The 12,763-nt window shown below is 43.9% G+C and overlaps 1 protein-coding gene across 3 annotated transcripts in view; it reads right to left on the bottom strand.

Moving 5' to 3' along the window:
* Nucleotides 1–12,763, bottom strand: part of VAV3 (vav guanine nucleotide exchange factor 3) — a 248,480-nt gene that overhangs the window by 49,382 nt on the left and 186,335 nt on the right. For all 3 annotated transcript variants that reach the window (XM_077277485.1, XM_077277487.1, XM_077277486.1), the window contains exon 19: nt 11,970–12,012. In XM_077277485.1, coding sequence (XP_077133600.1) covers nt 11,970–12,012 — 43 coding nt within the window. The remainder of the gene's footprint in view (nt 1–11,969; nt 12,013–12,763) is intronic.

Genomic DNA, 12,763 nt, shown 5'->3' with positions numbered 1-12,763 from the left:
TGAGCACTTTAAACCCCCAGGTGCTTCACAAATTGATCCGCAAAAATGAAAAAGTACTTTTTTTTCACACAAAATTTCTTTTAGCCTCAATTCTTTCATTTTCACATGGGCAACAGGATAAAATGGATCCTAAAATTTGTTGGGCAATTTCTCCTGAGTATGCCGATACCTCATATGTGGGGGTAAACCACTGTTTGGGTGCACGGCAAGGCTCGGAAGGGGAGGCGTACCATTTGACTTTTTGAATGGAAAATTAGCTCCAATTGTTAGCGGACACCATGTCGCATTTGGAGAGCCCCTGTGTGCCTAAACATTGGAGCTCCCCTACAAGTGACCCCATTTTGGAAACTAGACCCCCCAAGGAACTTATCTAGATGCATAGTGAGCACTTATAACTCCCAGGTGCTTCACAGAAGTTTATAACGCAGAGCCGTGAAAATAAAAAAATAATTTTTCTTTCCTCAAAAATGATTTTTAGCCCAGAATTTTTTATTTTCCCAAGGGTAATAGGAGAAATTGGACCCCAAATGTTGTTGTCCAGTTTGTCCTGAGTACGATGATATCCCATATGTGGGGGTAAACCACTGTTTGGGCGCACGGCAGGGCTCGGAAAGGAAGGCACGCCATTTGGCTTTTTGAATGGAAAATTAGCTCCAATCATTAGCGGACACCATGTCGCGTTTGGAGAGCCCCTGTGTGCCTAAACATTGGAGCTCCCGCACAAGTGACCCCATTTTGGAAACTAGACCTCCCAAGGAACTAATCTAGATGTGTGGTGAGCACTTTGAACCCCAAAGTGCTTCACAGAAGTTTATAACGCAGAGCCATGAAAATAAAAAATAATTTTTCTTTTCTCAAAAATGATTTTTTAGCCCACAATTTTTTATTTTCCCAAGGGTAATAGGAGAAATTGGACCCCAAAAGTTGTTGTCCAGTTTCTCCTGAGTACGCTGATACCCCATATGTGGGGGTAAACCACTGTTTTGGCACACGTCGGGGTTCGGAAGGGAAGTAGTGACGTTTTGAAATGCAGACTTTGATGGAATGCTCTGCGGGCATCAGGTTGCGTTTGCAGAGCCCCTGATGTGCCTAAACAGTAGGAACTCCCCACAAGTGACTCCATTTTGGAAACTAGACCCCCAAGGGAACTTATCTAGATGTGTGGTGAGCACTTTGAACCCCCAAGTGCTTCACAGAAGTTTATAACGCAGAGCCGTGAAAATAATAAATGTGTTTCCTTTCCTCAAAAATATTTTTTTAGCCCAGAATTTTTTATTTTTGCAAGAGTAACAGGAGAAATTGGACCCCAAAAGTTGTTGTCCAGTTTCTCCTGAGTACGCTGATACCCCATATGTGGGGGTAAACCACTGTTTGGGCACATGCCGGGGCTCGGAAGGGAAGTAGTGACGTTTTGGAATGCAGACTTTGATGGAATGGTCTGCGGGCATCATGTTACGTTTGCAGAGCCCCTGATATGCCTAAACAGTAGAAACCCCCCACAAGTGACCCCATTTTGGAAACTAGACCCCCCCAAGGAACTTATCTAGATGTGTGGTGAGCACGTTCAACCCCCAAGTGCTTCACAGAAGTTTACAACGCAGAGCCGTGAAAATAAAAAATCATTTTTCTTTCCTCAAAAAATATGTTTTAGCAAGCAATTTTTTATTTTCACAAGGGTAGCAGGAGAAATTGGACCCCAATATTTGTTGCCCAGTTTGTTGTGAGTACGCTGATACCCCATATGTGGGGGTAAACCACTGTTTGGGCACACGTCAGGGCTCGGAAGGGAAGTAGTGACATTTGAAATGCAGACTTTGATGGAATGGTCTGCGGGCGTCACATTGCATTTGCAGAGCCCCTGATGTGCCTAAACAGTAGAAACACCCCACAAGTGACCCCATTTTGGAAACTAGACCCCCGAAGGAACTTATCTAGATGTGTGGTGAGCACTTTCAACCCCCAAGTGCTTCACAGAAGTTTATAACGCAGAGCCGTGAAAATAAAAAATAATTGTTCTTTCCTCAAAAATTATGTTTTAGCAAGTAATTTTTTATTTTTGCAAGGGTAACAGGAGAAATTGGACCCCAACAGTTGTTGCCCAGTTTGTCCTGAGTACGCTGGTACCCCAAATGTGGGGGTAAACCACTGTTTGGGCGCACGTCGGGGCTTGGAAGGGCGGGAGCACCATTTGACTTTTTGAACGCAAGATTGGCTGGAATCAATGGTGGCGCCATGTTGCGTTTGGAGACCCCTGATGTGCCTAAACAGTGGAAACCCCTCAATTCTAACTTCAACACTAACCCCAACACACCCCTAATCCTAATCCCAACTGTAGCCATAACCCTAATCACAACCCTAACCCCAACACACCCCTAACCGCAACACACCCGTAACCCTAATTCCAACCCTAATCCTAACCCTAATCCCAACCGTAACCCTAATCCCAACCCTAACCACAACTGTAACCCCAACACACCCCTAACCCTATCCGTAACCCTAACCACAAGCCTAATCTTAACCCTATTTCAAACCCTAGCCCTAATTCCAACCCTAACTCTAATTCCAACCCTAACCCTAAGGCTATGTGCCCACGTTGCGGATTCGTCTGAGATTTTTCCGCACGATTTTTGAAAAATCTGCAGGTAAAAGGCACTGCGTTTTACCTGCGGATTTACAGCAGATTTCCAGTATTTTTTTGTGCGGATTTCACCTGCGGATTCCTATTGAGGAACAGGTGTAAAACGCTGCGGAATCCGCACAAAGAATTGACATGCTGCGGAAAATACAACGCAGCGTTTCTGCACGGAATTTTCCGCACCATGGGCACAGCGGATTTGGTTTTCCTTAGGTGTACATGGTACTGTAAACTTGATGGAAAACTGCTTCGAATTCGCAGCGGCCAATCCGCTGCGGATCCACGGCCAATCCGCTGCGGATCCGCTGCCAATCCGCTGCGGATCCGCTGCCAATCCGCGGCCGATCCGCTGCGGATCCGCGGCCGATCCGCTGCGTATCCGCTGCCGATCCGCGGGTATCCGCTGCGGATCCGCTGCGGATTCGCTGCCGATCCGCGGGTATCCGCTGCGGATCCGCTGCGGATCCGCGGGTATCCGCTGCGGATCCGCTGCGGATTCGCTGCCGATCCGCGGGTATCCGCTGCGGATCCGCTGCGGATCCGCTGCCGATCCGCGGGTATCCGCTGCGGATCCGCGGGTATCCGCTGCGGATCCGCTGCCGATCCGCGGGTATCCGCGGCCGATCCGCTGCCGATCCGCTGCGGATGCGCGGCCGATCCGCTGCCGATCCGGTGCGGATCCGCGGCCGATCCGCTGAGGATCCGCTGCCGATCCGCGGCCGATCCGCTGCGGATCCGCGGCCGATCCGCTCTGTGTGCACATGCCATAACCCTACCCCTAACCCTACCCCTAACCCTAACCCTACCCCTAACCCTAACCCTAGTTCTAACCCTAGTTCTAACCCTAACCCTAGTGGAAAAAAAAAAATATATATTTTCTTTATTTTATTATTGTCCCTACCTATGGGGGTGATAAAGGGGGGGGTGATTTATTATTTTTTTATTTTGATCGCTGTGATAGAACCTACCACAGCGATCAAAATGTACCTGTAATGACTCTGCCGGCCGGCGGGCGTACTGAGCATGCGCCCGGCGCGCCCGCCATTTTGGAAGATGGCGGCGCCCAGGGAGAAGACGGACCGACTTCGGGAGGCTCGGTAAGTATGAGGGGGTGGTGGGGGGGTGGATCGCAGCACAGGGGAGGGGATCGGAGGACCGGGGGAGAGGACAGGAGCACGGGGGAGCGGACAGGAGCACGGGGGAGCGGACAGGGGAACGGAGGGGGCACCGGACAAAAACGGAGGACTGGGGAGGAGATCGGGGGCGGTGGGGGGGGCCAGTACATGATTTCCAGCCATGGCAGATGCTATTGCAGCATCGGCCATGGCTGGATTGCAATATTTCACCATTTTCATAGGTGAAATATTGCAAATTGCTCTGATTGGCTGTTGCACTTTCAACAGCCAATCAGAGCGATCGTAGCCACGTGGGGGCAAAGCCACCCCCCCTGGGCTGAAGTACAACTCCCCCTCTCTCTGCAGATCGGGTGAAATCGGAGTTAACCCTTTCACCCGATCTGCAGAGACGCGATCATTCCATGACGCCACATAGGCGTCATGGGTCGGGAAGGCACGGGTTTTCATGACGCCTACGTGGCGTCATGGGTCGGGAAGGGGTTAAAGTAATGATGGCCACTCCTTTTTCGTAGCTGCTTTTTTCTTGCCATAATACAAATTCTAACAGTCTATTCAGAAGGACTATCAGCTGTGTATCCACCAGACTTCTGCACAACACAACTGATGGTCCCAACCCCATTTATAAGGCAAGAAATCCCACTTATTAAACCTGACAGGGCACACCTGTGAAGTGAAAACCATTGCTGGTGACTACCTCTTGAAGCTCATCAAGAGAATGCCAAGAGTGTGCAAAGCCGTCATCAAAGCAAAAGTGGCTACTTTGAAGAACCTAGAATATAAGACATATTTTCAGATGTTTCACACTTTTTTGTTAAGTATATAATTCCACATGAGTTAATTCATAGTTTTGATGCCTTCAGTGTGAATTTACAATTTTCATAGTCATAAAAATACAGAAAAATCTTTAAATGAGAAGATGTGTCCAAACTTTTGCTCTGTACTGTATGCGTAGAAGAGCTGTGCTGGAAGCCAATGAGACAGACCACACTCACTGCTCATGGTCAACTAGGAGAAGCGGAGCTACATCAAGACGGATCTAATAGCAACTGGAGGGTAAACAGCCTGGAAGGCCATCTACATGGAGTGATGTGTGTAAAAAAAGAGGCAGATTTAGCAACAAGTTATATTGACACAAATGACTAACTATATACATACACATTATAATACCAAACTGTGATATTGGGAATATCTTTTAAGGCTCCTTATACAGTTATTATGATTAAGTTGCTTAAATGGAAGGTTTATAATAATTTTACATATTTTGCTTAAACTGTGGCCCGAATCTACATGGATTTTCAGAGATTTTAAATATAATATAGCAGGGTGTTTCCAAACTTTGTGCCAAATAATGGTGCTAATAAAATCTTCTAGAGGGAGTACCTCTCTAATAAGGCAGACAAATGCCCATGAAGCAATATTTTTGGTAATGTCTAAACTCATCACAGGCTATAGGCACTGCAATACCAAGCCATACCACACAAATCTATATTACAAGACCTTAATTAGAACATTTCAAAGGTTCCACATAAATAAGAGAGTAAAACTATTAATTATAGTTGTTCTGATTTATTACAAGTTCAATCATTATTGTTCAATTATTGGAAATTTCAGAGAAGCTGGATACTCTTTATTGGGTTAGCAATTTAACCTGGACCATACACGATAGGAAGGCACACAGTCTCTAGTTCAATTAATAATTAACAACTAAACGATCTTTCAGTAACACAAAGTCAGAGTGTAAGGCGCTATGTTGCAGGCTTCGCCATGAAAACTTCATAACGGCAAATTCCCTTTCATTCATATAATACATTCATTATTACAAATATTTAGTATGAAGTACTGGAATCCTGCAAGGAGTTTTCCAGTTCTTTAAAATTGATCGCCAGCGTCCTGTATTGTGCTCGAATGCCCTGCATTGTGGGCTGTATAGCAAAATGTTATAACAGCACATCCAGCTGAAGTAGGGGCTAGTGCCATCGGGCTCCTCATCTGTCGGCCCCGCCCCACTGCATGCCCCCTATGGAACGCGTGTCACAGGTTCTCGACTACTGGCATATCATATACCAGTTACATAGTCTCCTATATACTGTATGTAATATATTACGTGCACAGACATCAGATCTTATACAGGATACAGGGTAGGTCACCGATATATCATATAGCAGTCACACTTCTCCGGTGTCCAGAGCCATTCTGCTCCTCCTCTGAGTGACGCCATCACTCCTCAGACTCTACGGCTCACTTTATGCGACGTGGAAGGCTCTTTTACAATGTAAGCCTATGGACCCTTGTTATGAGCCTCATTCTTACGCTCCATAGTCTTATATTGTAAAAGTCACTGCCAGGTGACGAGAAGAAGAGTAAAACGGCGCTGGTCCAAGAGATGGTGGCAGTAAGTGAGTATATTAATCAGATGACATACACTACACTAACATTTACTCTGGTTCAGGGCTCACTCCCACTTGCATTGTAATCGGACGAGTGCAATTTAATAAAAAAATCGGATTGCACTTGGACGAATGTTAAACTATGAGGCAGCCCACATCTGCGATTATTTTCCCATGCCAATTTGACATGCAAAAACAATTTGCAGCATACTGCGACTGCATCAGAGAATCGGATCGCATGCACCCATATAAGTCTATTATGAAACATCGACCTGCACTCAGATATCACCCGAGTGCAGTGCGACTACCGCCAACATCGGCAATGGAGGAGATGGAGAAATTAAATTTTTCCATCTCCTCCGCAACTGTGCTACGACTCTCTGATGCGAGAGGATCGGAGCACAGAGCACTCTCTCACACCGGATGTGACACGCTAATGTGACTTCGGCCTTAGGCTACTTTCACACTAGCGTTAACTGCATTACGTCTCAAAACGTCTTTTTTCAGAAAAAACGCATCCAGCAAAAGTTTTTGCTGGATGCGTTTTTTCCCCATAGACTTGTATTGGCGACGTATTGCGACGGATTGGCATACGTCGTGTCCGTTTTACGACAGATGCGTCGAAATTTGGCCACACGTCGTCGGCAAAAAACGTTGCTTGTAACGTTTTTTGTCTCCGCCTAAAAAACGTGTCGCGACGCATCCTGCGGCATACGTCGTTGGCTACAATGGAAGCCTATGAGCGACGGATGCGTCGGGACACGTCGTACGACGCAATGCAGCGCTGCAATACGTTTTTTTACACTGAGCATGCTCAGAAGCTGGATTTTGTTGCCAATTGGCCAGACACCCCCAAATCTATATAAACCTGGCCTGGGCCTTCAACCCCACATATGCCAGCAAGACCCAGAGAGAAGACTGCCAGCCATAAGACCCCAGCCAGCCACGTATATAAGTGCCACGTATATAAGTGCCACGTATATAAGTGCCACGTATATACGTGCCACGTATATAAGTGCCACGTATTTCAGTGCCACGTATTTCAGTGCCACGTATTTAAGTGTCACGTATATAAGTGCCACGTATATAAGTGCCACGTATATAAGTGCCACGTATTTAAGTGCCACGTACTATAAATACTATAACTACGTGGTTATACGTGGCACTTATATACGTGGCACTTATATACGTGGCACTTAAATACGTGGCACTTATATACGTGGCACTTATATACGTGGCACTGAAATACGTGGCACTGAAATACGTGGCACTTATATACGTGGCACTGAAATACGTGGCACTGAAATACGTGGCACTTATATACGTGGCACTGAAATACGTGGCACTGAAATACGTGGCACTTAAATACGTGGCACTGAAATACGTGGCACTGAAATACGTGGCACTGAAATACGTGGCACTGAAATACGTGGCACTGAAATACGTGGCACTATGACTGTCAGAAAATGTTCATTAAACGGTTAGGGGTGAGGTTAGGGGTAGGGTTTGGATCCCTTTATCATCATCCGTAGTTCATTAATCGGATGTATCCAGAGTCGCCTCCGTCTCCGTTGCTGCAGAAGCATCCTCCGTTTTTCCGCTGCCGCCTCCTTCTCCCGCACTATGATATCCAGGCGATTCGTCTCAAAGATAATGTCGGTAACCAAACTAGCAATCCTCACAAGAACACCTTCCATCGCTGCCACAAAACTAAAACCCTCAAAGATGGGCTGTAAAAACAGTAACTATATAGTTTTCCATATTTTCCAGTAGCCAATCAAATTTGGGAGCCTCCCATTTTAAAAACGGATCAGTCGTAAAAACGGATGCAACGTATGCAACGCATCCAGTATTTTCGACGGAAACGTTTAACGGATTTGCGACGGATCCGTCGAAATGCTGTATGCGTTGCATACGTTTTTCACTTTTTTGACGCATCCGTTTTTTCGGCAAAAAAACGGATTTGCGACGTAATGCAGTTAACGTTAGTGTGAAAGTAGCCTTAGAGAGAAAAAAGTCAATACAAGGCTTCTTTAGGTGGACTGTTTTGTCTATTTTACAATAGATTCAAGAATGCATTAAAGGGAACCTGTCACCAGTTTTATCACATATCAACTACAACTATCACCTTATTCAGCTGCATTCCATAACTGGTTATATAACCCCCTAACTGCCCCTGTATACCCCCCCCCCAAAACTGCAGGATTCCTCCCAGCAATGTGGATGATGCGAGGCGTCATTCACATCAATTAAAGAACAGCAAGCACAGCTGAGGGAGGGATGGAGAGGCCTGAAACCACTCCTATTGTACCGGTCCAACCCGACTACCATACAGAGCGGGAGAACTTAAAAAGGATTTTGGGGGTGTACAGGGGAAGTCAAAGGGTTATATAAGCATTTATGGAATGCAGCACAGGCGCTGAATAAGGTGATAGTTTTAGCTGATATATGACAAAACTGGTGACAGGATCCCTTTAATCAATTCGGAAGACAACATGCAAAACTGTTTGTTTCCCGAGGTCAAATTTATGTAGTTCCTCTATCACTGCAGATTGCTGAATCGTGATAGAGCACTGTGCACACACTGTCAGCAAAGTAAGAATTTGCATAGTTATGGTCACATGCTGACTAGAGTCTCAGACACCTCTCTCAGTGGCACCCCGGTAGAAGTGAATGAGAATCTAATAAGCATTCGACCACAACTAGCCCATCATTATTTTGGCTTTATCTTTTTACTCCCGTTATGAAGTAGCCATAGGTAAATACAAAAAAGATGGGCCGCTGCTCATGGGCCACTGATGTGTGCTTGCCCCCTAGGCCAAAATTTGCCAGCCAGCCCCTGGCATTACTTAACTCCAGACCTTAATTTTTTTTATCTTATAGCCACAGGGGTCAAGAAGGTTGATATAGGAAAAATAGTTTATGTTAGGCCTTGTGATCAGCTTATTATCAAGAGACAATTTAAAACAGTAGTCAATTTTGTTGGCCATGTAACAAGGGACAAGGCGATTGGCAATATGTTCAAACATTTCCTGAGCCAAATTAGCGCACTTTGGCCAGTGAGCAGTATAGCATGGCTCAGCAGTAAACTAGGAAGGCTTTAGAAAATCAACTCTTATTAACGCATTCAATCACAAGTTGGTCACATTAGTGTCACTTGTCAGCTTATAAAAAATTCTCCGAACTGTACAGTAATCAGTGATAATATTTAACCTAAATTTAAAAAAAAAAACAAGAGATTTCAAACAGAAGAAGGTAGCTGGAAGTTTAATGTGATTTATCTGTAGGAATACAAAATTAATCTAGATATAGGCTGACTATTATTAATTGATCTAAATAATAACATTGTTATGCACATTTCGCAGTGTTGAGGACATAATAGCCAACTTTTGGAGGCTGTAGTACAGGAGATTTTTTGCACAACCGCAGCCTCTTTTGCAGGCCACATCCCATTTCCTGCCTTTGAATGTGCATCTTAATGGAGGGTCCACTTCTGAAGAAGGCAGCGTGCCGAAACGCGCGTTGTGGAGGACATCATCCAGGAAAGGGAGACCTCTACTATTCTAGTGAGTATTACCTTCTCTATCGTTGGATTTATTTTATATGATTACCTATGGTCTCTATTTCATATCTATAGTTATTGTTATTTCTATTGTGTCTTTATAACCTTGTGTAGGATTACATACACCTACATCATGCATTTACGGTGACACTCTTTTGGAGCTGTTTTGCACTTGCACTTTATTACTTGATATATAATCTATACAACTCCGTGTATGCACCTTACTACTGGAGGATACCTTTGTATTAATATAACTTTTATTAATATATTTTTCACTTAGCTATCAACATACTTGTTGCATATTGATTGACACTAGGGTTGAGCGACCTTTAGTTTTTTAGGGTCGAGTCGGGTTTTGTGAAACCCGACTGTCTTAAAAGTCGAGTCGAGTGTAATCGGCCGACCACCGTGAAAAGTCGGGTTTCGGCCAAAACACGAAACCCAATGAAGAAATTTTTTTAATATTATTTTTTAAATCTCTCTCTCTCGAAATTTTTTTAAGATTATTTTTTTAAATCTCTCTTTCTCTCTCTCTCTCTCTACATCGCTCCCAGAACGCTCATTTTACACTTTGCACATCGCTGTAATGCACGCGTAAAAAAAATGCCTGTTGTTGTGTACGCCCCCTAACACCTACGTCAGCACTCTGACGATCCTTCATTGGCTGCAAAAATGGCGCTAAACGCGTCATACGAAACGCGACTTTCGCGCCTAGATCGCGTACCGCATGGCCGACCCCACACAGGGATCGGGTCGGGTTTCATGAGACGCCGACTTTGCCAAAAGTCGGCGACTTATGAAAATGAACGACCCGTTTCGCTCAACCCTAATTGACACTCATCATTTTTTCAGCTTGGGTTGGTTCCACTGATTGTAAACATTTTTTATTACATTGATTTGTTCTTCTGTTATTTTTACCTGTTTACCAATAATAAAAATTACAGATTTTTTATCGCATTACATTTTGGACTTTATGGTCGCCTTTTCTTTTTATTTCTTCTCTTCTTCTGAAGATGAAGTACCCTGGCATCCTGCACATTGCAGCTTTACAAGAGTTCCTGGCAAACTATCGTGGCTCCCAAAATATTTGCTAATTTTGGGGGCTTGTAGGAAGCCTCACCCTCATCTCGGAGCCTCCCAGATGAGTATTAACAAATATTAACAAATCGGCAGAGACTTGTAAGGTTTATATTTAGGACAAGAGTAGCGCTCTATCTGCACAAAATGCAAAGGGTACCTGGCAGTCCTCTTTATTCTACAGTACTCCATATTCTAGACTAGTAGGAATCCCATTGATAAACCCATTCTACTTGCAGATCACAATTTTATGGCATGAGCTGGAAAAAACTTCATAAAAAGCAACTAAGCTTTTAATATTGTATATTTATTTTTAATTCTAAGCAGATTAGTGGGGATCCCGGTCCTGACACCCTGACTGATGACTCAAAAACCTGCTAAGTAGAGTGCAACTCAGGGAGAAGAGCACACAGTTTTGTCTGAGAATGCACACAGAGCTGGGTGAGGAGTCAATAAAAGCATAGACATCGTAGTCTATGCTTTCCACTCAACCCGTACCATAGTCTGTGTGTGTTCTCAGGCAAGAGCTGTGCGCTCCTTGCCTCCTGAGCGACACACCGATCTGCATGCAATTTAAAGGGCACTAAAGTATAATGTCCAGCAGTCCCCAAAACGTTCTTGCATTTGTAGAATTTTTATTTCCAGTAACTGTGTATTTTCATGTCCTTCCCCTATTATCCAACTTACAGGAGGTCATAAAAATGCAACCCGTTGTCTAGCGGCAGGGAAAATTTGCAGCCATTGAATTTTTTATAAGGCTTCTGTAGAGACCATCCTAGTAGACGTATTTGTGATTTTCTTTCTAATAAAGAGATAATTCTATTCATTGCAACTAATTAATTCCAAAAGCTTCCAGCATGGTTTATACTGGTGAACACGGAGAATGGTTCCTGCTGAGCGTTGTGTTAGCGCAGCTCATAACCATCTATTGCACACAATTACAAGTAATGGAGAGCACAATATATAAATACGTAGAGCAGAAAATAACCCATAATTAGATAGTCACCCTGGAAGGCTTTATATCCAGAGTTATATTATTGTAGCTCTAAAACTATTATCGGTCATACAAAAAAAGATTTCTCATTTTATTTATTGTTTGCCTCTACAGAAGGAGCAGAAAAATCTATGTAATATGGGTGATGTCACGATAGATAGAACTTTATAGGACCTACCTGAATCTGTGTGTCTTACAGACTTTGAAGGACCATTTTCTCTCTAGAAAATAGAAAAAAATAAATTAAATAATTGAGAATATACAAATCATTCTGATCTAAAGAAAAGAAGAAGGGCCTCGATGGTTATTTTGGGTCAGTCTAGGTTCTGTTTTTGGTAAATTTTTAAAAGAAAAAAGTGAAAAAAGAAAAAGGAGAGGACACCTAACATAACCTAGACATACCCCAATCAATGAGGACCCTCTGCTTCCCTTTGCATCACAAGTTCAACAGGCTCGTATTTATTAATCTCATGTGTCTGCTCCTATAAAATGGAACAAACGGAATGTCTGAATGGAAGCATCAACAGAGCCTTACCCAACAGCCAAATCCATTAGTGAAATTATACATGAAATTACATTTACAATACAGCTTTTTTTATTTATATAATTAACACCTTAAAGGGAATCTGTCAGCTGGTTTTTGCTATGCAGTCTGAAGACAGAATGCGGTAGGGGTTAAAACAAAGATTTCAGTGATGCTTCTCTTATGAAGCCCCGAGAATTAGTTTGCTTCCATGGATTGTTTTAGTGTCTGGAGCTGATCATTGCTGTGACTAGATGGCTCTGTGAGCCTTAGTCTGACACAACCCCTTCCTGTGATAGGCAGCTCATTGTCTATACAAAATTGTATATAGAGAGCCTGGCGTGGGCGGGGTTAGCTTCCTCAGCTCTGCTTCATGCTCAATCTAAAAATACTGGTAGTGTCAGTATGGCTGCACCCAGTAATCTAAGTGATACAACACTGGATTCAGC

Source organism: Ranitomeya variabilis, chromosome 8 (genome assembly GCF_051348905.1).
Source record: "Ranitomeya variabilis isolate aRanVar5 chromosome 8, aRanVar5.hap1, whole genome shotgun sequence".
NCBI classification, from domain to species: domain Eukaryota; kingdom Metazoa; phylum Chordata; class Amphibia; order Anura; family Dendrobatidae; genus Ranitomeya; species Ranitomeya variabilis.
The sequence above is the reverse complement of the archived record's forward strand: the minus strand, read 5'-3'. Positions and strand labels throughout refer to the sequence as shown.